General features: G+C 43.4%; 1 protein-coding gene across 1 annotated transcript in view; it reads right to left on the bottom strand.

The window, feature by feature from the left end:
* Positions 1 to 26149, bottom strand: part of LOC126195470 (uncharacterized) — a 127920-nt gene that overhangs the window by 56164 nt on the left and 45607 nt on the right. Inside the window, exon 3 of the mRNA XM_049934098.1 lies at positions 7632 to 7783. Within this exon, the coding sequence (XP_049790055.1) occupies positions 7632 to 7783 (152 nt within the window). The remainder of the gene's footprint in view (positions 1 to 7631; positions 7784 to 26149) is intronic.

The following is a 26149-nucleotide window of genomic DNA, read 5'->3' as shown; positions in this document are numbered from 1 at the left end:
TTCGTTCATTCACACGTTCGTTTGCCGTGAAACTAGGACTTAATTCACCAAAAGAACATAATAGAAGACGGAAAATTTCGCCGTGCACAAATGTTTTCCCTTCTTCGTACGTCACATATGAAGTAATTATCAACGTTTATTTCAGTTACAGTGTTGGTGGATACTCTCTGGTTTGCTTAATCTAAAATAATGCGAATGGATGGTAAGTGGACCATCCTCGCTGGATGCCAAGAGATAAGAGCAAGGCGGCGGAATAATGAAAGGTGGGAGATCGTCAATAGAACATGTACAGGAGCAACATGTATAAGTACAGATGAATACCATAAAGCATAGAAAATAGGTGTCAATGAAAAAATTGATGTTGGTGGTGAATATATAGTTTAATTAAATACTTTGCCTAGGGATGTGGCAGTGGGAACAAAGATAGAAGTGTGAGTAAGTTCTGTCAAGTAATCTTAGAGGTACGTTAAAGTTGTTAAACGTGAATGGTACTCAGGACAACTGAGAAACTGATAGTGACCGTAACAGCGTTACGATAGTCTCATAACCGATCGACAGCTGTCACTGGTATCCGTTGGATATTTTCTAACTTTGATCGTGAAATGAGTACTCGTCTGTGTGAACTAGTGTATCCGTCAAACAGTTTTAATTTCCGGGAACTTTCAAACTTGTGAACACTCCGCTACAGTGTAGATGTGCATTCTGGCAGCTCAGCTATTTCTTGTTCATCATTCCACTGCCTTGTATCGGACAGTTGTATTATTCCACATCTAGGTCTGTAGGCCACAAACCACCGTACGATGCATGGTGGAGGGTACATTAGCACGAATGTCCTTTACTGCCGTTCATCCTCCACCGGTGGATGGTACATGTGAGGGAAACATGATGGTACCCCTCTATATGAGCTAAAACGCGTCTAATTTAAATGACGTTGTAACCTCCCCCTCACTTATCGACCTTAATGACAGTGAAAAATTAAACCGCGTGTACCTAATGGAAATTTGGGAAAAGCAATCGTCACCGAAGTTAATCTGTCGGTAAAGAGGAAGGAAAGGGTTACATCTAAATGTAAGGAAAAATGCAAATGAAACTGGTGGAAATTAATTTTGAAAAGGGGTAAAATTAATAAAGAAAGTAAATGTGCGGTCGTTACGTTAACAATTAACTAGCGGTAATTAGATATTTGAGATTTGGGGGAAATTACGGTCGCCAGTCCAAAGGACAATTACTATAGTAACTGAAAAAGAAAGGTAAATACACATATAATTAGCATTAGAAGCGTGGCAACTGAAGGTTGACACGTGTAGTGTGAAAACTGAAAGTTTGTCAGAAGTAATAAATTTCGCTGCACTCTGACTTAATTTAGCAAAAGAATTAATAAAACCGGAAAATTGAAAGTTAATTTAGTGACTGAAATTAATAAGAAGCTTTCTTTCTTAAGCACATCGAAATTCAGTAAAATACGGTTAGTCTTGGACTACCTCAACAATCATTTCAAAAGCTACTTGAATCTACGTAATTTAGAAATAAGAGATTTAACTTTGAACTTGAATTAAATGATTCTGAACAATTAACAATAGTAAAATTTAGTACGTACCAAGCTGAGCTGCAGTCACAGGTAAGCTAAAATACGGTAACAAAACTCGCACTCTTAATTTGTGCTTGTGTAATCTAAATATTGTAGCCAGCTATGAATACTTAAAGTGAACTTTGAAATTAAAGCAGTGAAATGGAATTATGCTGGCGTTTGAATTTCAACGACACTCGGGTTCATTTCGGAAAAGGAAAGGACCCTGCTTGGCAATGCAATTGGGACAATGAGCAACAAAGGTTCATGCTACGTTGCTGTAATTTTGTGATTTGAACAGTTTGAAAAGCTGAGGTCTGCCATACAGTTCTGAAACTTTACGTGCTTTTAGTCTTCCTTGTTGGTTGTCGATCGAGGAGGTGGCGACAGTCACTCGTTGTCGGCCGTCGCTGTTGCAGAAGCTGGATGCTGGCGCGCCCCTCTTCTCGACACGGTTACCAGACGAAACGGGCTCTTGATGTGTGCCAGCTAATGCTTCCCGTCCGCGACACCATGTCAGAAACTATCATCGCAACTCGAGCGCAATTACATGCTGCCAAACCCTGAAAGCGCGGCAACTCGCGGGAGCGTCACACCACACCTGCTCCACTCGCTACTCCAGCCTGACTCTTCCTCTGCCCGCGCTCCACGCGGCAGAGTTCACACTACCAAAGATCCTACACACTTTGATTCTCCACACGACCTATCGATGTAATCGTTCGATAGCAGTTTTCCCTAGGCAAGACGCAGCGTAAAAATACAAATAATATTTACAAAACAAACCAATTATACATCGACATAAATGCATATATATATATATATATATATATATATATATATATATATATATATATAGTAAAACAATTACAATATATAAAGGCACAGAAATGTCATATATTCAGGTAACAAAATAAGGAAAAAATTATAGTACAATAGATGGAAATAGGAGGATATGCATTTCCGGCGTTACACGTGCCCCACATTGTCTGAGGACGTTCGTGTAACCTAAACAGACTCAGAAAATGTCCCAAAAAAGAAACAGCGGAAATGCATATGCTCAAAACATCAACAAAATTTAGCATTCGTCTAATTAAGCATAAATCAATTTTTAGACCATAATAATTGAGTGGAGACACTCCTAATCTTATTCCACTCTGTCATCTTGCACAAAATAAAACAGGTCGACCACATATTAAAATTCATAGAAAACATAGAAATGGTTTAGCTATTCCAAAATCATTAAAATTCGTAACACTGTCAAGAAATGGAATACTATTTACAAAATCAATCAGAGTACATGGTCATAAAAACAGATAGATCAAAATACGCAAATTAATTATTAATTACATAGAATACACATTTTATATAACCTTTTCATAATTATTATCTCGTCATGAGATTCCACTTAACGCTAAACAAAGGTTGGAAGGTAGGAGACGAGGTACTGGCAGAAGTAAAGCTGTGAGTACCGGGCGTGAGTCGTGCTTCGGTAGCTCAGCTGGTAGAGCACTTGCCCGCGAAAGGCAAAGGTCCCGAGTTCGAGTCTCGGTCGGGCACACAGTTTTAATCTGCCAGGAAGTTTGCTAAACAAGAAAATAATATTCAGTAGACCGAAAAAAACATAAATATTGACAGCAGAATTCTTTCACATCAGCTGTCCGGGAAGAAAAACTTTTCTGCCTTTCGTACCCGCAAGTACAAAGAATGCCGAGAGCGGCACGGAGAGCCTACGGCGGCTCCGCCTCGTCAGTATTGTTGCGCCCGCCTGTGCGGCACGCTTGATCTCACTCGCCTGTCTAACTGCATTTCCAGAACGTCCGCTTCACTGAATTCTTTGGGAAAAACTCACTCCCGAGTAATCTCAAGGAGTCCATTAACACTATCACAGTGGATAACTCAACACTGTCCATCATCACACGCATGTACTAGCATGAAACTTAAAACAGCGTCTAAGTACATCGGCAACGACTAGTAAAACACATATTCATGAAATCTTACAGCTAGTTACAAAATCATATTTACATTACTTAATCTACTGTGACTCAGCTGAAAACTTAAACTAGCAGCTTGGATTTTTCAATTGATAAATAATCACTCTCTGTTAAATCATTTAGTACAAGTTAATTACTTATTAATTACAACTTCTTTAATGTCCTCTTGGTCAGGCAAAAGCATGACAATCTAGCAAATCGTTTAAATCTTACACTCTATATTCACATACTCTACAAATTACCCATTCTGTGGTATTAATCAATTCTAGGTTGGTACAATTTCAAGTCTACAATATTCCGTATACCTAATCGTTTTTGTTGTGTCTAGACCATACAGCCTAGACACAATGCTGTAGCCGATAGGGCACGCAAGGCTAACGCAGACGGGCGTGAAGTCTGGAACATGAGAACTTATAAATGAATAAGAAGAAAAGTACGTAGATGCTTGTTACTTAACTTTTAATTAGTCCTTGGAATACATCTCTCTTGAATATTAGTAAGCTATAGGCACTGATACAAATGGCGCCTTGCTAGGTGGTCGCCAGTTAACTTAGCAGAGGGCTATTCTACTGTCTATCTCTCGGCAAATGAGAGCAAGGCTTAGCACGTCCAATCGCTAGCTATGTTGTCCGTACAACTGGGGACGAGGTCTCCTCAGTCTCTCGAGACCTGCCTTGTGGTGGCGCTAGGTTTGCGATCCCACAGTGGCGACACGCGGGTCCGACATGTACTACAGGACCGCGGCCGATTTAAGTTACCACCTAGTAAGTGTGGTGTCTAGCGGTGACACCACAGTTTTCCAGAGCTTGGATACTCTAAGCAATAAGCATTTGTGTGAGGTATACCAATGACTTTATATGGTCCATTATAAATAAACTTAAATTTAGAGATTTCATTGTCTATCTCGCTCGATTTCTCATGAGCTTTTACAAGTACTAAGTCTCCGATTGCAAACTTAGCAAAACGCGCTTTAGCGTCATGACGACGTATGCGAGCATCGGCTTTTAGCTTCATTACTTCTCGCAAACGATCTTTTTTCACACCAATACTAATGTCAATCCGTGGAGGGAATTTGATTATCTCTTCCAATTCACTTTCTACACTATTGTCAATGCCGAGATTCCTCACATTACAGTAGTTCAAATTCATACCTACGTCAGTACCATCCGGCAAGTTAACAATGTGTATAGGCTGGTATTGCCTATGCACACCATCTCCTGCCTCGTCAAAACTAACTACTATTGTTTTATCTTGGGACGTACATGTCAAAGTTTTGCTTTCGCAATTAATCACTGCACGGTACTTTAATAGCCAATCTAACCCGATAATTACTTCCGTAGTTAAGTCTGGCACGACGACAAACTCTTGTTCAAATCGTGCCCCACATATCTCGAAGTTGACAAAAATCTGTTTTGTGACCGGTTTACTGGCCTTCCCTGTAGCACCGATAATTTTCACTCCTGTTACTGGCATAACTACGATGCCAGGTCTGTCTTTCAGTAACTCAAATATTTTCCCAGATACAGCACTCAATTCTGCACCGGTGTCAATCAACACGTTTAGTTGTAGGTCGTGCATATTAACAGACACTACTATCTGTCTACACTTGTCCTCGACTGTTTCTTTATTTTCCCACAGTAAATCCTCGTCTATATCCAGGTCATTCCAGAAAAAACCATCCGGCTTTGATCCCAAATCCGGCTTATCTGGCGGCTTTTTCAGCCTCTGTTCACATACAGTTTCAATTTCAACACGTTTGTCCTGAGGTTTAGTCTGTAGCTTCGCCTCCAATACCGAAACCTTTTCCTGTAACTCGTCAACTAGTGAGTGTTGCTTTGCTATCAATTCACTAATTGTCACCTTCGTTGATTCGTCTTTGGTCAGATTGATCTCATCTGCCAATCTACCTGGAGGAATGTGCCCAGTAGTATCTGCAATTACTTCCTCTGGATCTGCGCAACCCACACCGCTACCGTCCGACCGTATAACGTCAGCTCTAACCTCATACACGCTGTAATCTACGTGCTTTTCTACCAATCGTGTCCGGCTATCACTAAAATTCTCGTAATCTTTCTCCTGAATACTTTCGCAATGTTTAAACTGGAGTTTTGCGTCGGATGGGTCGGCCACTTCTAACACTATAACTTTCGGTAAAGTCTGCCGGTCAGGGCCAGAACTTTCCGGTACTACTTCAACATCCAACTCCTGCGGGACGAAACACGACGAATCTTGCTCGTGCTCCCCATTAACATCAACTATTTCTAGTAAAGTCTGCCGGTTAGGGCCAGAACTTTCTATCACTTCACAAATACTATCTTCCTGTGGGACGAGACGCGGCAAATCCTGCCCGCGCTCCCCAAAAACACTTCTCCCGTATAGGCCCCTATAATCTCTTAGTTCGTCGTATAAGCGACCGAACTGCTTTAACCAGACCTCATCCCTCTCTGCATCCCCTCGCTCGATGACGGACGTGTTATCCGACATCTGATCTTCTCTCAACACTTGCGAATCATTCTTAAACTCAATCTCCAGTTCCGCTGTGGGTATTACAGCTGCCACTTTATAATCGATTTCCGGAACACTACTTAAATTGTTCTCACTGACAGTGAATGTATTTTCTACTGCCGTGTCTACAGCTGATCTACTACTAGTGGGCGCACTCCTTTCTCCTAACACTGGCACACTCTCCCGCCGTTGATTATTCCATACGGAATTCTCATAACGACTACACCTCGGTTTTCTACTGTTATTGAGCCGCCAAAATTTCTCCACGCCCGGTCGGCCCCTCACCGGCGCGGCTAATGGTTTCCCTGTCTCGTCCCAGCAGATACGCTCCCCGGATGCTGCTGAGGCGGCTGATCACACACTCTGGCGTTATTACTATTCTGCGAAGCCCGTATCACGCTAGTATGATACTGGTTTCCGTCATTCCTGTTATTATTTGCATTGTATCGATTGTCATTACGGCCCGAACCACTATTGTTATTGCTGCCAAGATTGCGGTATGCATTATTCCCATAGTTATGATTGTTGTGGTTGCTGTGGTACCCGTTGTTGTTACCACGGCCTCTACCAGTATCGCGATTATTGCGCCAATTGTCCTCGTCCTCAACTCTTTCCAGGAAATCATTGATTGTCCTGTAATTGCTTCCTACGTAGCGTTTTGTATCATCTGGAAGCTTCTTGTAGAGTTCCCAAACTATTTCGGTTTCCGTGCGGCGATCACGCAAATATTCCAACTTGCAGATCCAGCCCTCACAAAACTCCTTCATCGAGCCGCGCGAATTCGCATCGAAAGGCCTCGATACGACAAATTCGCGCCAGACACTTTGCTGTTTTGGCTCTGACCAGTATTCAGCCAGAAACAAATTTTTGAACTCGTCAAAAGTCAGGTTCGTAATGTTGAGGTTTAAGCCCCAACGCTTGGCATCACCAGCCAACACATCAATAACCGCATTAATTTTTCTCTCATTGGTCCATGATCTGGGTAAAAGTCTTTCACAATTTTTAATGAAATCCGTCGCGTGTATACCGCCTTTTTTCAAGGGGTCGAACCGTTCCTCTTTCGTCAACAATTCCGAACTATGTGCACAGATTGGCACATAGCTCTGTTTTTCGTCAAGTTTCTTTTCTAATTCCGACACTCTCGTAATTACTCGGCAAGTGGTTGTCGCAAGCGTTTCTACTTCCCTTTTTCTCTCTTCGCAGGTATTAGCCTGCTTCGTCACTTTGGTATCTACTTCGGATACTAAAGCCTTTAAAGTTTCCACCTTCTTTTGATCCTCCTTTTCCACTAAATGAATTTGTTCCGTCACCTTATTCTCGATGATTGGAGCAACCGCTTCTCCTACACTTTTCTCGATTCTGCTAATTTCGGAACAAAACGAGTATTTACGCTCGCAATTTCCGCCTGAACGCCTATCATTTCCTGTTTAAGATTACCGATTTCGGTATTAATCACAACAATATCTTCTTTGATTTTATCAACTTTTGTGTTAACAACTCCAACATTTTTGTAAACAACATTAATAGCTTCGTTCTAATTGTCTAGCTTTCGTTCAATTTTTTCAAACTGAGCTTCTTGCTTGGCAGCCTGAGCTTCTTGCTCGGCAGCCTGAGCTTCTTGCTTGGCAGCCTGAGCTTCTTCCTTGGCAGCCTGAGCTTCTTGCTTGGCAGCCTGGTCTTCATGCTTGGCAGACAGAGCTTTAATTTCTGCCGATTGACTCTTGATTTCGTTAATCAAAACATTCAATAAATCAGTTAAATTCCCGGAAACTACCGGTTTTACTTCCGTAGCGGCTTCCTCTTTAATTGCCCCCCCCCCCCCCCCCCCGTATTCGTCATCAAGGGGTTCAGATTTGATTTTCACTTCCGATTCCGAAACATTTTCTAAAGTTTGGAATTCCATTTCTGCTCTTTGTTGCGTTTCGGCGGTCGCGTCTTTCATGCTAGCCGCCTGCTCCTGAACAATGGGTACCGCGGTGCGCGTTTCCCACTGTTCGACCGATTGTTCCGTATCCAAGTCTACCAAATTTTGGCAATTGTTGCCTTCACTCATTTTAATAATTTTCAATATAAATGCCAAATCTCAAAACTAATTAGGATTCCTCACACTAATATTCTCGCTGACGTATCGACCATTTCGTAACCAGTACTTTGTTACGAGATTTGCACAATGCAAAATTCGTGTCCAGAACAACCTCAAATCCGAAGATTGTCCTGTCACGGTCGCCACGTGTAACCTCCCCCTCACTTATCGACCTTAATGACAGTGAAAAATTAAACCGCGTGTACCTAATGGAAATTTGGGAAAAGCAATCGTCACCGAAGTTAATCTGTCGGTAAAGAGGAAGGAAAGGGTTACATCTAAATGTAAGGAAAAATGCAAATGAAACTGGTGGAAATTAATTTTGAAAAGGGGTAAAATTAATAAAGAAAGTAAATGTGCGGCCGTTACGTTAACAATTAACTAGCGGTAATTAGATATTTGAGATTTGGGGGAAATTACGGTCGCCAGTCCAAAGGACAATTACTATAGTAACTGAAAAAGAAAGGTAATTACACATATAATTAGCACTAGAAGCGTGGCAACTGAAGGTTGACACGTGTAGTGTGAAAACTGAAAGTTTGTCAGAAGTAATAAATTTCGCTGCACTCTGACTTAATTTAGCAAAAGAATTAATAAAACCGGAAAATTGAAAGTTAATTTAGTGACTGAAATTAATAAGAAGCTTTCTTTCTTAAGCACATCGAAATTCAGTAAAATACGGTTAGTCTTGGACTACCTCAACAATCATTTCAAAAGCTACTTGAATCTACGTAATTTAGAAATAAGAGATTTAACTTTGAACTTGAATTAAATGATTCTGAACAATTAACAATAGTAAAATTTAGTACGTACCAAGCTGAGCTGCATTCACAGGTAAGCTAAAATACGGTAACAAAACTCGCACTCTTAATTTGTGCTTGTGTAATCTAAATATTGTAGCCAGCTATGAATACTTAAAGTGAACTTTGAAATTAAAGCAGTGAAATGGAATTATGCTGGCGTTTGAATTTCAACGACACTCGGGTTCATTTCGGAAAAGGAAAGGACCCTGCTTGGCAATGCAATTGGGACAATGAGCAACAAAGGTTCATGCTACGTTGCTGTAATTTTGTGATTTGAACAGTTTGAAAAGCTGAGGTCTGCCATACAGTTCTGAAACTATACGTGCTTTTAGTCTTCCTTGTTGGTTGATTGAAGGTTTGAAGTCGTCGATCGAGGAGGTGGCGACAGTCACTCGTTGTCGGCCGTCGCTGTTGCAGAAGCTGGATGCTGGCGCGCCTTCTTCTCGACACGGTTACCAGACGAAACGGGCTCTTGATGTGCGCCAGCTAATGCTTCCCGTCCGCGACATCATGTCAGAAACTATCATCGCAAGTCGAGCGCAATTACATGCTGTCAAACCCCGAAAGCGCGGCAACTCGCGGGAGCGTCACACCACACCTGCTCCACTCGCTACTCCAGCCAGACTCTCCCTCTCCCCGCGCTCCACGCGGCAGAGTTCACACTACCAAAGATCCTACACACTTTGATTCTTCACACGACCTATCGATGTAATCGTTCGATAGCAGTTTTCCCTAGGCAAGACGCAGCGTAAAAATACAAATAATATTTACAAAACAAACCAATTATACATCGACATAAATGCATAAATATACACTCCTGGAAATTGAAATAAGAACACCGTGAATTCATTGTCCCAGGAAGGGGAAACTTTATTGACACATTCCTGGGGTCAGATACATCACATGATCACACTGACAGAACCACAGGCACATAGACATAGGCAACAGAGCATGCACAATGTCGGCACTAGTACAGTGTATATCCACCTTTCGCAGCAATGCAGGCTGCTATTCTCCCATGGAGACGATCGTAGAGATGCTGGATGTAGTCCTGTGGAACGGCTTGCCATGCCATTTCCACCTGGCGCCTCAGTTGGACCAGCGTTCGTGCTGGACGTGCAGACCGCGTGAGACGACGCTTCATCCAGTCCCAAACATGCTCAATGGGGGACAGATCCGGAGATCTTGCTGCCCAGGGTAGTTGACTTACACCTTCTAGAGCACGTTGGGTGGCACGGGATACATGCGGACGTGCATTGTCCTGTTGGAACAGCAAGTTCCCTTGCCGGGCTAGGAATGGTAGAACGATGGGTTCGATGACGGTTTGGATGTACCGTGCACTATTCAGTGTCCCCTCGACGATCACCTGTGGTGTACGGCCAGTGTAGGAGATCGCTCCCCACACCATGATGCCGGGTGTTGGCCCTGTGTGCCTCGGTCGTATGCAGTCCTGATTGTGGCGCTCACCTGCACGGCGCCAAACACGCATACGACCATCATTGGCACCAAGGCAGAAGCGACTCTCATCGCTGAAGACGACACGTCTCCATTCGTCCCTCCATTCACGCCTGTCGCGACACCACTGGAGGCGGGCTGCACGATGTTGGGGCGTGAGCGGAAGACGGCCTAACGGTGTGCGGGACCGTAGCCCAGCTTCATGGAGACGGTTGCGAATGGTCCTCGCCGATACCCCAGGATCAACAGTGTCCCTAATTTGCTGGGAAGTGGCGGTGCGGTTCCCTACGGCACTGCGTAGGATCCTACGGTCTTGGCGTGCATCCGTGCGTCGCTGCGGTCCGGTCCCAGGTCGACGGGCACGTGCACCTTCCGCCGACCACTGGCGACAACATCGATGTACTGTGGAGACCTCACGCCCCACGTGTTGAGCAATTCGGCGGTACGTCCACCCGGCCTCCCGCATGCCCACTATACGCCCTCGCTCAAAGTCCGTCAACTGCACATACGGTTCACGTCCACGCTGTCGCGGCATGCTACCAGTGTTAAAGACTGCGATGGAGCTCCGTATGCCACGGCAAAGTGGCTGACACTGACGGCGGCGGTGCACAAATGCTGCGCAGCTAGCGCCATTCGACGGCCAACACCGCGGTTCCTGGTGTGTCCGCTGTGCCGTGCGTGTGATCATTGCTTGTACAGCCCTCTCGCAGTGTCCGGAGCAAGTATGGTGGGTCTGACACACCGGTGTCAATGTGTTCTTATATATAGTAAAACAATAACAACATATAAAGGCACAGAAATGGCATATATTCAGGTAACAAAATAAGGAAAAAATTATAGTACAATAGATGGAAATAGGAGGATATGCATTTCCGGCGTTACAACGTGATCATTGTGCGTGATGGATGTTAGAGGGAGTGGTATGTTTCTTTATTGACTAGGTTTGGAGCGTAGGATCTCGGACATTTGTGTGTAATGCTCTCTGTAATACATAAAGTTTTTACTGTAATTTCTCCCACTGCAGTTTGTTGCGTATCCCTCTGTCGCTGACTAATCAACGTCTTGAGGAATCTAAGAAGCTCTTCTTTGAATTTTCTCCACTAATAGAACTTCGTAAAGCTCCAGATCGATAAACAGTACTCAAGAATTGCTGCAACGATCGTTCTGTAATTTTGAGACTGCACGTGGCTTTCCCGTTGCTATATATTTATAGTAGTTTCCCTAAAAATTGCCCCAGTTTGGTGATCTAATAGAAGGTTGTGAATGAATGCCGATTGCATCGTCAATGTACATTGGATCGTTACGCCTTTATAGGCGCATCACATTACGTTTATTCGTTAAGGAAGGACTTGAAAGAGCAGTTGAACGGAATGGATGGTGTCTTGAAGGGAGGATATAAGATGAACATCAACAAAAGCAAAACGAGGATAATGGAATGTAGTCAAATTAAGTCGGGTGATGTTGAGGGTATTAGATTAGGAAATGAGACACTTAAAGTAGTAAAGGAGTTTTGCTATTTGGGGAGCAAAATAACTGATGATGGTCGAAGTAGAGAGGATATAAAATGTAGACTGGCAATGGCAAGGAAAGCGTTTCTGAAGAAGAGAAATTTGTTAACATCGAGTATAGATTTAAGTGTCAGGAAGTCATTTCTGAAAGTATTTGTATGGAGTGTAGCCATGTATGGAAGTGAAACATGGACGGTAAATAGTTTGGACAAGAAGAGAATAGAAGCTTTCGAAATGTGGTGCTACAGAAGAATGCTGAAGATTAGATGGGTAGATCACATAACTAATGAGGAGGTACTGAATAGGATTGGGGAGAAGAGAAGTTTGTGGCACAACTTGACCAGCAGAAGGGATCGGTTGGTAGGACATGTTCTGAGGCATCAAGGGATCACCAATTTAGTATTGGAGGACAGCGTGGAGGGTAAAAATCGTATGAGGAGACCAAGAGATGAATACACTAAGCAGATTCAGAAGGATGTAGGTTGCAGTAGGTACTGGGAGATGAAGAAGCTTGCACTGGATAGAGTAGCATGGAGAGCTGCATCAAACCAGTCTCAGGACTGAAGACCACAACAACAACAACAACAGGCTCACAATCTTTGCGCCAGATGCTAATCATGTGACAGCATTTGTTCATCTTGTTACAAGTTCCTTGTGAACATCTGAGTCGTCTGCGAAGAACCTCAGTGAGCTAAAAATTTTGTCCAACTCCCGCTGTAGATTGCATGGTACCAATACTATCGATTTTCTGTTCTATCGCATGCGCATATTGGACTGTCTATTTGCCAATGTACGCACGCTAAACTCTCTTATCTTATTTTCATGATACGTACGCAAAATATACACTGTTTGATCAAAAGTATCCGGACTCCTATTAGCGGACACAGATGTGGGTTGTGTCTACCCTTCGCTTTTAGGACGCTTTGAACTCTTTTGGGGACACTTTCAGTGAACAGTCTGAAAGTCTGTGAAGGAGTGGCGGCGCATATTTCAAGAGCCGAGCCCAGAGAAGGTAATGATTATGGACGCTGGGGTTTGGAGCGGTGTCAACTGCCTAACTCATCCCTAAGGTGTTCCATTTGGTTCAGGTCGGGACTGTGGTCAGGCCAGTCCATTTCAGGAACGTTGTTGTCCACAAACCATTGCCTCACAGATGATACTTTGTCACGCTGCCTTGTCATGCTCATTCAATCAATCAATCAATCAATCAATCCTGTACTGTACGCAATACACAATACTGTAAAATGTGTTTATATCCTCCCGCATTTAGTGTTTACGTAAACTCAATAAGGGGACGACACCCTAAACACTAAAATTCCGTCCGCAGCCCGTGGTCGTGCGGTAGCGTTCTCGCTTCCCACGCCCGGGTTCCCGGGTTCGATTCCCGGCGGGGTCAGGGATTTTCTCTGCCTCGTGATGACTGGGTGTTGTGTGCTGTCCTTAGGTTTAAGTAGTTCTAAGTTCTAGGGGACTGATGACCATAGATGTTAAGTCCCATAGTGCTCAGAGCCATTTGAACCATTTGAACTAAAATTCCCTCATACCGTAATACCCCTTCCTCCACAATTCACTGTTGCGATTATGCATAATGACCGATAACATTCTCCAGCGATTTGCCAAACCCTAGACCTTCCATTGGATTGGTACAGGATATAGTGTGATTCATCACTCCAAACCCAATCGTCCACTGTTCAGTGGCATCGTTCTTTCTTAGCATGGATACAGAAATGTATGGCTTACAAGGTGCTGCTCCACCATTATACTAATTTTTTTTTAGTCCCTGTGCACAGTAACTGCGCTAGCTAGACTGCTGTGGTAGCTCTTTGGTACTGATCAGTGATTCGTTCCGCTGATTTCATGGGATTTTTTTGCAAAAACCGTCCGCAATGCTTCACGGTCCCTGTCGTCAGTATATGAGGTCTGCCTGATCGTGATTTAGTCGTGGTTGGTCCTTCGCCTTTCCTCTTCACAGTTACATCGCTAGCAGTCGACCTGGGAAGCTTTATAGGGGTTGAAGTGTCAGTGGTGGGTTTGTTACTCTGGTGACATCCATGACTAGTCCACGTTCGAGGTCACTGAGCTCTCCTGACCTCTCCATTCTGCTGTCGCTGCTTCTGTCCTGGAAACATGACACTCCCCCACATCCTTGTATACTGGCAGGTCCACGTCTCGTGGTATCTACTGATCAATTCCGCCTTGCATAGCGGTTGGCTGGTTCAAATGGCTCTGAGCACTATGGGACTTAACATCTGACGTCATCAGTCACCTAGAACTACTTAAATCTAACTAATGTAAGGACATCACACACATCCATGCCCTAGGTAGGATTCGAACAGGCAACCATAGCGGTCGCGCGGTTCCGGACTTAAGCGCCTAAAACCGCTCGGCCACACCGGCCGGCTTACATAGGGGTATCCGGATATCTACATCTACATCCATTCTCCGCAAGCCACCTGACGGTGTGTGGTGGAGGGTACTTTGAGTACCTCTATCGGTTCTCCCTTCTATTCCAGTCTCGTATTGTTTTTGGAAAGAAAGATTGTCGGTTTGCTTCTGTGAGGGCTCCAATCTCTCTGATTTTGTCCTCATGGTCTCTTCGCGAGATATACGTAGGTGGGAGCAATATAGTGCTTGACTCCTCGGTGAAGGTATGTTCTCGAAACTTCAACAAAACCCGGTACCGAGCTACAGAGCGTCTCTCCTGCAGTCTTCCACTGGAGTTTATCTATCATCTCCGTAACGCTTTCGCGATTACTAAATGATGCTGTAACGAAGCGCGCTGTTCTCCGTTGGACCTTCTCTCTCTCTTCTATCAACCCTATCTGGTGCGGATCCCACACGGGTGAACAGTATTCAAGCAGTGCGCGAACAAGCGTACTGTAACCTACTTCCTTTGTTTTCGGATTGCATTTCCTTAGGATTTTTCCAATGAATCTCAGTCTGGCATCTGCTTTACCGACGATCAACTTTATATGATCATTCCATTTTAAATCACTCCTAATGCTTACTCCCAGATAATTTATGGAATTGACTGCTTCCAGCTGCCGACCTGCTATATTGTAGCTAAATGATAAAGGATCGTTCTTTCTATGTATTCGCAGCACATTACACTTGTCTACGTTGAGAATCAATTGCCATTCCCTGCACCACGCGTCAATTCGTTGCAGATCCTTTTGCATTTCAGTACAATTTTCCATCGTTACAACCTCTCGATATACTACAGCATCATCCGCAAAAAGTCTCAGTGAACTTCCGATGTTATCCACAAGGTCATTTATGTATATTGCGAATAGCAACGGTCCTACGACACTCCCCTGCGGCACACCTGAATCACTGTTACTTCGGCAGACTTCTCTCCATTGAGAACGACATGATGCGTTCTGTTATCTAGGAACTCTTCAATCCAATCACACAGTTGGTACTTTTGAATAGATAATGTACGACGGTGGCAGCATAATGGTCACACAGTCTTCTTCGAATACATGTTTCTAAACTTACACGGTAGGATTTCTCGAGAACTATGTCGTCTTTCTTCCAAGGATTCCCATTTACGTTCACCAGTACTTCTGTAACACTTCCGTACGGAACATATCAACCTGTTGCTATCCTAGGAACGCGACACTGAATTCATTCGTTGTCTGTTGTCATGCCTACTTTGTAAGGACCGACGATGCAATGGAACAATACTCTAGAATTGGTCGCACTACCTTCCTGTACGTAATTCCGTTCACAGCCACATTATATTTTCGCGCAACTCTTCCAACAAATTTAAGTCCCCTTCGCGTTCTCTAATATTAATTTTGCGTTATCATTCCATTTCATATAGCTTATTAGTATTTTCCCCACATACACCCTCGATGTGACATCTCAAGATGTTCGCTACTGATCTCCCAGTCAGACAGTATCGGATTCTACGTCTTTGTTAGAGGCATTATTTTGCCCTTATCTACATGTAAAGAGAACTGTCACTCATTTAGTAAGTGAGAATCTTATCCAAGTCTTTCTGCAATCCCTTACTATCGACCAATGACGGTACGTCCCTATATACACCGTGTAAGTAGGCTATTTAGGTTTTTTTGTTGGTAACGCCACGTAGCGCTCTGTATGAAAATCTCGGACTGTGTTGTGTGCCGTCTGTGGCTGGTACTTTTTAGCGACAAAAATTATTTAGCGACTTATCTGGCGACTTTTGGAGTACTGACGACTTTTGAAGTACAAATCAAAACTATTTTGGGCCAGTATTTTCATTAACAAAACTAAGATTTTAACTATAGAATGGGTACTACACTGACTTTGTTCTAGGTTTACTAAGTTAAATTAAGTTCTTAGCAAATCGTGTAGCATTGTTCAACATTTAGTAAACCTGAATGTGGGAATTGCCTACAGAGTAAGAAAACCTTGACTATAGAACAATTCATTATTCATTACCCACTAGGCTGTTAGCCGGCCGCGGTGGTCTAGCGGTTCTAGGCGCTCAGTCCGGAACCGCGCGACTGCTACGGTCGCAAGTTCGAATCCTGCCTCGGGCATGGATGTGTGTGATGTCCTTAGGTTAGTTAGGTTTAAGTAGTTCTAAGTTCTAGGGGACTGATGACCACAGATGTTAAGTCCCATAGTGCTCAGAGCCATTTGAAGCATTTGAACCACTAGCCTGTTATCGTCGATAGCGTATCGATCTATAAACCTTCAACTTTTGAACTCCCTTTATTTTTCGAATTGACAAAAAACTGACGTAATATTAAGTATAATAAAATACATTTATCTCCAGCAACCTCTAATTTTTCGAAATGTTAACTCGCAGTCTACCACATGCACAGTGGTAACGCAAGGACAATTCGGTGGGGGTATCTCAGACATTATTACGTTTTAAACAATGAACAATAGGACTGATATCGAGTTACCGAGTGAGTAGATTGTTTCATGACCTTTAGTTCGCCTGAGTTTTAATGTATTTTCAATGATTATAAATTGGTGAAACTTATGTTGTGGTGGCTTACATAATGGATTTACCGCAGAAGAAGCAGTACGCTCAAAAATATCGAGATGTGTGAGAAGCAGAACCTGAATTCAATGGGTGGCTGAAACCAGAGTTGGAGACTTATCCAAGGCAAGATGTCAAGTATGTGCAATAGAGTTTTATGCTAAATTGTGTGATATTAGAAAGCATTCGAAAACTATTAAGCATAAACAAAAAACTGATTAAAAAAAACACAAACCACCTTACCTGTGAAAATTGTTTCGAAAACTACAGTTAGAATAGCAAGCAGAGCGGAAGGCGCCCATTCTTTATTTATTGCTGAACATTGTTCTATTTTAGCTGTAGATCATTTAGGAATACTGTGCAAGAAGGTGTTTTCCGGTGATGAGGGCGCTAAAAACATACAATTACATCGTACAAAGTGCACTAACATTATAACTGAAGTTTTGGCTCCATATTTTATACGATCATTGGTTGAAGATATAGGTAACCAAAAATACAGTGTACTTACTAATAGATGAATCCACAGATGTTTCAATATCTAAAATGCTAGGTATCGTTATACGGTATTGTAGTGTAAACAACGATACCATTAGATCAGCATTTCTCAAACTCGTTGTAGTAGAAACTGCAGATGCAAGAAATCTGGCTGCTGTTCATGTGAATTCTTTGAAAGCTCTCAAACTTCCAATCGCTAATATGGTAGGAATTGGCACAGATAATGCTTCTGCAATGGTTGGAATAAACAATGGGCTTTTCGAACAACTCAAGAGAGAATATGGTTTGAAGCATTTGGTATTGGTCCGTTGCATTTGTCACGCTCTTCAACTTGCAATTTCGCACGCCACAGTGAATACCATACCTAGAAACATAGAGTTTCTTGTACGGGAAACCTACAATTGGTTCTCCATTTCACCCAAAAGACAAGAGGAATATAAAAAGGCTTATGAGACAATAAATTGTGGAAAACAGCCACTAACAATTTTGAAGGTCTGTGCAACTCGTTGGCTTTCAATTGAACCAGCAATCTAGGCGCGCAGTCCGGAACCGTGCGACTGCTACGGTCGCAGGTTCGAATCTTGCCTCGGGCATGGATGTGTGTGATGTCCTTAGGTTAGTTAGGTTTAAGTAGTTCTAAGTTCTAGGGGACTGATGACCACAGCAGTTGCGTCCCATAGTGCTCAGAGCCATTTGAACCAGCCATTTGAACCAGCAATACGAAGAAATCTGGAGCAGTGGGAAGAACTAAAGCTACATTTTTCACTTGGCATGGTTCAAGACAATTGTTACACAGCCGATATTTTGTACAAGATGTATTGTGACGACTCAAATCATCTTTACATGTTTTACCTTAAACATGCTTTAAAAGACGTACAAATAGCAATAAAAGCTTTTGAAGGAGAAGACAATGACCCCACTAAATTACTAGATACACTTGTATTTCTCATGCAGTCACTCAGACAAAACATAGTTTCTCCAACTGTTGATTTGTTGACAACACCAGTTCCAAGCAAATGTATGCACGCAAATCCGAACCTTGGCTTTATGTTTGAACAGAAGTTGACTGAGTCAGGTTTGTCTGAAGAAAATAAAGTTTATTTGAAGAAGAGATGCATTCAGTTTAGTCTGAAACTCATAAAAGAACTGCCAAGTAACGTTACGATCCTGAAAAAAATGTCAATGCTGAATGTTGAAGAAACACTAAAAGTGAATAAAAATAATGCTGTAGCTTATGTAGCCAAAGAATTGGGTTTTAGTGGCGATTTCATAGACGGTATGCTGCAAGAATGGCATAATATCAACTTCATTAGGTGGAATAATACTACTAACTGTTTTATTTTGGAGTGACGTTTTGCAGTATGAAAATGCCGCAGGGGAGAATCCTTTTTCTTTGATTTCACAGCTAGCAGTGACTGTTCTATGCCTACCGCATTCAAATGCAGAAGTGGAAAGAATATTCAGTTCTATGAACATTATAAAAACTAAACAACGTAACAGATTATCGTTAAAGACAATTAATGCTTTGATCATACTGAGAGACCAGCTGAAGACACAAAATAAAGATTGTGCATCTTTTGACATACCGTCATACGCATTGGAGCTTATGGAACGAACAAAAGTTACTCTTTTGCGACAAAACCAGTCGAACTGCAACGTCATCTTTTGAGCGACGTTCAACCCTCTACATCAACTACAGTTCTGTCAGAGCATGAAACAGAAGAGTTATTCGACCTTCTGAGTGACGACGATGAATAGCTCACATACCGGTATGTATATATTTTCTAACCTAATTTGAGTTCTGCTTCCTTTTGTTACAAATATAGTTGTATATGTCTAGTATATTTGACTACTGTGATTGAAACAACAATTTATGTGTTGCATCATTTATGATAACATGTTTAATTAAACGTTAGCGTATTTTATATGAATGTTGTTGCAAGCGTGCGTCATTTAGTGAAGACAATATAGTAATTACGTATGAGACAATTTTTATTAATATTTTATTACCCCCCCCCCCCCCACTGGCTTATTGCTCCATTAACAGCACGAAATTTTCAGTACACCCCTAGTAAAATCAGTTTTAGCGACTTTCTAGCGACTTTAGATATTGAATCTAGCGACTCGGGTTTTTTAGAGTTGGCAACACTGGCGTTGCGCAGTTGGAGGTGGGCCGCCAGCAGTGGTGGATGTGGCGAGAGAGATGGCAGAGTTTTAAGAGCGGACGATCTGGACGTGAGTCCGCCAGAAAAAGGAAAATTGTAAAGATGGATGACATGAATTGATAGATATACATATATGATGACTTTTGAACACTTTTAAGGTAAATACATTGTTTGTTCTCTATCAAAATCTTTCATTTGCTAACTATGCCTATCAGTAGTTAGTGCCTTCAGTAGTTAGAATCTTTTATGTAGCTGGCAGTATTGGCGCTCGCAGTATTGCAGTAGTTCGAGTAACGAAGATTTTTGTGAGGTAAGTGATTCATGAAAGGTATAGATTATTGTTAGTCAGGGCCATTCTTTTGTGGGGATTATTGAAAGTCAGATTGCGTTGCGCTAAAAATATTGTGTGTCAGTTTAGCGTTGATCAGAATAAGAAAAGAGAGAACTGTCTGAGTAGGTTCAGTTTTGCTCAGTTGTTTGAAAAACAAATAACGTAAGAGGTTTACCAGCACAGTAATACATAATTTTTTCTAAGGGGATGTTTCAAACGGCATAGCAATGAACTATTTTATAGCGCTGTAGATCCTGTTGGACAAATAATATATGTATTTTGAAAACATCAGTTGTCCTGTTATGTATTCTTGGTGGACAGCAAACGCCCTATCACAGTACCATGAGATACGCTGAACGCTACCCTCGTCGTTAAGAATGAGACACTAATATTCGCTATCTAGTCTTTAATCCAATCGCATATCGCCTCAGATATTCTAAACTTCCCAAGCCTGTTGTATACAGAAACATCTCCTTCACGACTTATTCGGTCTTTCGGTCCTCCGTACATGGTACATATACAGTAGTTGCAGCGGCCCTAAAACGTCGCGTTGGTAGGCAGACCCGCACGGCACTAGACCAGACCCGGCAGATTCGGAATTGTGGAGAACTGGAGGAAGATTATGTGGGAGACGTCTCGCTAAATCCCGTAAAAACGCGCACAGACTCGTCTTCTTCCCCCGTTTTTCCACCTGGAGAGCCGCAACGGTGCCGTCTCCATCGCGTGTGGCCAATTCGGAACGGGATGTTTTACTGCCTATTCATCATCGTATAATTTCCCCTCCGTGCAGAGAGCGATATTCTCTTAAAAATATAAGGCCGGCCCTGCCGCCCGTCTGTGCGCTAATGTAAACAAAGGAACGGGCGACCAGCACGCGGTCCTCGATACGGAAGACGCTCTCATTTTTCCTTAACGGCCTCCTAACGACCAGTCAGTCAGAGCGGCTGCTTTGATCATAAAAATGAAAAACCCCCAGCAGGCGTGGGACGTCTGAACGCTCTCTTCTGTACGGAGGTGTGATTTGATCCCATAGTAACACTACAAATCTTCTCGAATGTACATTATATTCATGGCGTGCGTAACGTGGGGGAAACATGTTAAGTCTACGTGGACCGAATGACATGTAGTGGGCCCATTTATGAAGGACATGGGTTGGGAGAACCCTCTTGGCTTTGTCGTTTAATCCCACTTCCTATGAGGAAAAGTTGAAAGACAACATTTTTCTGTTCCAGAGGTTGACAGTACTGACTCTACAACGACGTACCCTAAAACTTTGAGTGATACTGGTAAATGTATGTGCAACTGGTAGGATAAGGTCGGGTAAGAGTTCGCAATGGTATTTTCTCTACATTGGCAACACTGACCGAAACGAATAACTACATTCAGTTGTCGCTTCTATAGCGACGCCATCACTTGGAATCTTGAAGAGCTCTGCCAGATTTATTGGCTATAGCAGGTGAATGTAAATTTTCGTTTCAAATTGTACATCGTAAGCACTAAGCACTATCTATGTATGCACTAGACAATAAAATTATTTTTCAGAGGAATCACTGTTCTGTGAAGAACAAACCACGACACGACAAACAGCGGTGACTGCCATCAGTGACATTTTTTTGAACTGCGTGGCGCACCGGTAAAGAGTACGCTGTAAGATGGCGGGAAGGACTCTTAATCCCCCCCCAATCCCTCTTTGTTTCTAACAGGTGCTGATCCAGGAAGACCTGTTAGGCAGACAGACTTGAGTGCTTTGCTTCGAGCTGCTTATTCTACAGTAGCCGCAATCCAAACAGCTGAAAAATCCTTCGATTCAACGGGAAAATTCCCGTTCAATCCGGACTCTTTCACAGCAGAAGACATTGTTCCATCAGAAACCACTGAGAGCAGAATTTCCAACAACAGAAGAAGGCAAAGAAGTTAAATAGGAGCCTACAGAAAAATTCTGCTCCACAGTGACAGATGGTTTATCTGTGTAGTCACCAGGAAAAAAACCAAGAACGTGACACAAACGAAGTTCAGAATGCTGATGTGCGAAACGGTGCAGGTCTATTCAATATTTACCACAGCCAAAATGTGGCCGACCCACAACAACAAAGAAGAAAATGGCAAAAAAACGCGATTTTGTCTGAGTCTGCGTTCAAAAATGCACTGTTAGATAAACAGGCTAAATCAAGAGGTGACAAAATATCAGTAACAAACAACGTAGAATCTCTAGGGCTAATATGGATTTAACCGCACCATCATCTTCAGGGACAACCAGGCAAAATCCAAGGAGGGATCTGATGTTCTGAACTGCCCCGGGTGAGGCGAAGAGCACAAGGAATCTATTACGGAAGAATGGATTGTGATAAATGCTCCAAAGGGTGTCATGAAGAATGCACAGTGTATGAAAAAGCGTGGTGAATTTTCTTGTTATTTATGTTAGTGCGTACTCTTTGACTATATGTCGCGCACTCTTACCAAACGATGCAGCTAAGAGTACGAACGAGCAGTGTCTTATATATATTGACATTTAAGGTTTGTGTTAAAAGTTAGGCAGGTTTAACTGAAGTGCGTGCGCTTTCCCGAGTTACCCCTTATATATATTACCTGTATAATGGTTTTACTACTGATTCATTGGTATGAATATTTACCTCTCCATACCTCATGGTAGACTTACATAATAAATTTAGCAGATAGGTTTTGTCTCTTAAAGCGTTATCCTCACTCTTCTTCTTACGCGTTATACACTCCTGGAAATTGAAATAAGAACACCGTGAATTCATTGTCCCAGGAAGGGGAAACTTTATTGACACATTCCTGGGGTCAGATACATCACATGATCACACTGACAGAACCACAGGCACACAGACACAGGCAACAGAGCATGCACAATGTCGGCACTAGTACAGTGTATATCCACCTTTCGCAGCAATGCAGGCTGCTATTCTCCCATGGAGACGATCGTAGAGATGCTTGATGTAGTCCTGTGGAACGGCTTGCCATGCCATTTCCACCTGGCGCCTCAGTTGGACCAGCGTTCGTGCTGGACGTGCAGACCGCGTGAGACGACGCTTCATCCAGTCCCAAACATGCTCAATGGGGGACAGATCCGGAGATCTTGCTGCCCAGGGTAGTTGACTTACACCTTCTAGAGCACGTTGGGTGGCACGGGATACATGCGGACGTGCATTGTCCTGTTGGAACAGCAAGTTCCCTTGCCGGTCTAGGAATGGTAGAACGATGGGTTCGATGACGGTTTGGATGTACCGTGCACTATTCAGTGTCCCCTCGACGATCACCAGTGGTGTACGGCCAGTGTAGGAGATCGCTCCCCACACCATGATGCCGGGTGTTGGCCCTGTGTGCCTCGGTCGTATGCAGTCCTGATTGTGGCGCTCACCTGCACGGCGCCAAACACGCATACGACCATCATTGGCACCAAGGCAGAAGCGACTCTCATCGCTGAAGACGACACGTCTCCATTCGTCCCTCCATTCACGCCTGTCACGACACCACTGGAGGCGGGCTGCACGATGTTGGGGCGTGAGCGGAAGACGGCCTAACGGTGTGCGGGACCGTAACCCAGCTTCATGGAGACGGTTGCGAATGGTCCTCGCCGATACCCCAGGAGCAACAGTGTCCCTAATTTGCTGGGAAGTGGCGGTGCGGTCCCCTACGGCACTGTGTAGGATCCTACGGTCTTGGCGTGCATCCGTGCGTCGCTGCGGTCCGGTCCCAGGTCGACGGGCACGTGCACCTTCCGCCGACCACTGGCGACAACATCGATGTACTGTGGAGACCTCACGCCCCACGTGTTGAGCAATTCGGCGGTACGTCCACCCGGCCTCCCGCATGCCCACTATACGCCCTCGCTCAAAGTCCGTCAACTGCACATACGGTTCACGTCCACGCTGTCGCGGCATGCTACCAGTGTTAAAGACTGCGATGGAGCTCCGTATGCCACGGCAAACTGGCTGACACTGACGGCGGCGGTGCACAAATGCTGCGCAGCTAGCGCCATTCGACGGCCAACACCGCGGTTCCTGGTGTGTCCGCTGTGCCGTGCGTGTGATCATTGCTTGTACAGCCCTCTCGCAGTGTCCGGAGCAAGTATGGTGGGTCTGACACACCGGTGTCAATGTGTTCTTTTTTCCATTTCCAGGAGTGTATATGTTGCGTCAGTGAGCAGTTTTATTCATACCGATTTCAAAGTCTTACATTGTATCGTTGTCCGTGCATACCAAGAAAAAAGGAGGGGAGCGATTCGTTTTCTGCACTCTGAAGCACCTAAGGATGCAGTGATTTTAAGCAGAATGCAGCTGCTGTCTAGTGATAGCTAGCTATCTAAGTGAACGAAAAATTTACGACTGGATAAATCGCTGTCAAAGTGCACGTGTATCTGGGAGGAAGAGTCTTCTGGTTGTCCATCCACCTCGAAAACGGATAGCAGTCTCTGATTCGTAATGATCGTCTTGCCAGAACTGATGGTATTGCTCATGAGTTGAACATTAGCAACGGGTCGTCGTTTGCAGTCATCCCTGAATCTTTAAACTACCGCACAGTTTATGCTCATTGGGTAACACGTCAACTAACAGACAAACACAAATATATACGTCTCCAAACGTCACAATCACATTTAAGGATTTCTGAAGAGGAAGGGAAGACTTTCGTAGTCGCAAAGTAACTGTTGACGACGCGCGAGTCCAGCGCTACGAACCACAGAGTAACGGCAAATCGTGCCATACATACAGCAAGAAAGTTCAAAAGCAAAGCTTCTAAACGAAAGTTGCTGATGGCAGTGTTTGGAACATGAAGGGTCAGTGCTGATTATCGTTACACTCCTAAAGGTCAAACACGAAATAGTGACAGCTACTATAAGCTAATATGACATCTGAAACCCAAAATTAAAACGAGGAGGGAAGGGTAGCATTCTTAAGATGTGATTTTTTTTAAAGATAACCCCCGCCCTCATACCGCTTGTAAAACAAACCAGTGCGTTACAGCTAGGAAAACAATCCAATGCGTTAAAATGGTTTTGAACTGCTGGAGCCCCCACTAATCTAGCTCCAAGTGCTCCGATGAAGGAGCACCTTCGTGAAACGGATGATGAAGTTGTGGAGGCAGTGCCAAAGTGGACGCACATGATGCCAGGACGGAGTTAGGGAGCTTGTCAAGAGGTGAACCAAATGGTAGAGGTGGGAGGAGAATTGCGTAGAGAAATTATGTTAGTGACAATGTTGTTTTCCCAATAAAAAGTTTATTTTTAAAAATTTTATTTTCTTTATGACTCGTCTTTGTACATCTGTAGTCCGGCTGCGGTATTCCACCACGTACAACGACAACTGATGGCTTGATCATCTCAAAATGGGGAAACAGCCACGCAGATGCATGCCCTTTATCATCATCAGTTTCTTCATCATCATCATCTCTCCCTCTCGCTCCTGCTAGGGGATAGGTTTGTGATCTTCACTCAGACAAATGGTTTGATGCATTTCTCCACGCAGGACTACCCCACGTTAGTCTATTCTCTCTGCATAACATCCATGAGACCCTGCTTACTGCCTTGGTATCTTTCTACAATTTTTTACACTCACACTTCACTCCTTTCCCATATTGATTCCTTGATGTCTCAGCGTGTAGTGATTCCCTGATGTCTCAGAATGTGTCTCATCAACTTATCCCTACGTTTAGTTACGCTGTCTAAGCACTTTTCTTCCCATTTGTTCTGTGACACCGCTTTGTTCTGTAACACCGCTTTTGCAAATCTTCTTTTCTCTTTACCTTAGAAGAGTACACTTCAGAGGGATATTTCCAGAGTTATTTTATTTTATATTTGATGTTAACAAAATTCTCTTCTGCAGTAGGATTTTATATAATATTGCCAGTCTACATGTTATATTTCCTTTACTTCCTCGTCAGTTATCTTGCTGCCCAAGCAGAAATCGCTTAAAAACACTACCCATTCCGTTCAACTAAGCTTGTAAGACCTACTCCATGTCTGAAATAATGACAGTGCCATCGGCAAACCTTACAATATTTTATTTCTACTCCCCACCCTCAGTTTTTAATTCCTTTCCCCAAATTTCTCCTCATTGCCCTTTACTGCGGACGAGGGCAGCACCAGATCATTTCTAGTCGGATCTATTTCTAAGCTACTCCTTTACGTCTAGCCATTTCTTTGCATCACCTCCTGACTCCCGTATGGCAGTTTATGTACATGTGTCGCTATGAAGGTGCATTCGTTGCCATATTCAGGTAACGGTAGCTAACACTTACTGGTACATAG

The sequence above is a fragment of the Schistocerca nitens genome, chromosome 7 (genome assembly GCF_023898315.1).
Source record: "Schistocerca nitens isolate TAMUIC-IGC-003100 chromosome 7, iqSchNite1.1, whole genome shotgun sequence".
Lineage (NCBI taxonomy): Eukaryota > Metazoa > Arthropoda > Insecta > Orthoptera > Acrididae > Schistocerca > Schistocerca nitens.
This window is presented reverse-complemented; position numbering and strand designations above follow the sequence as displayed.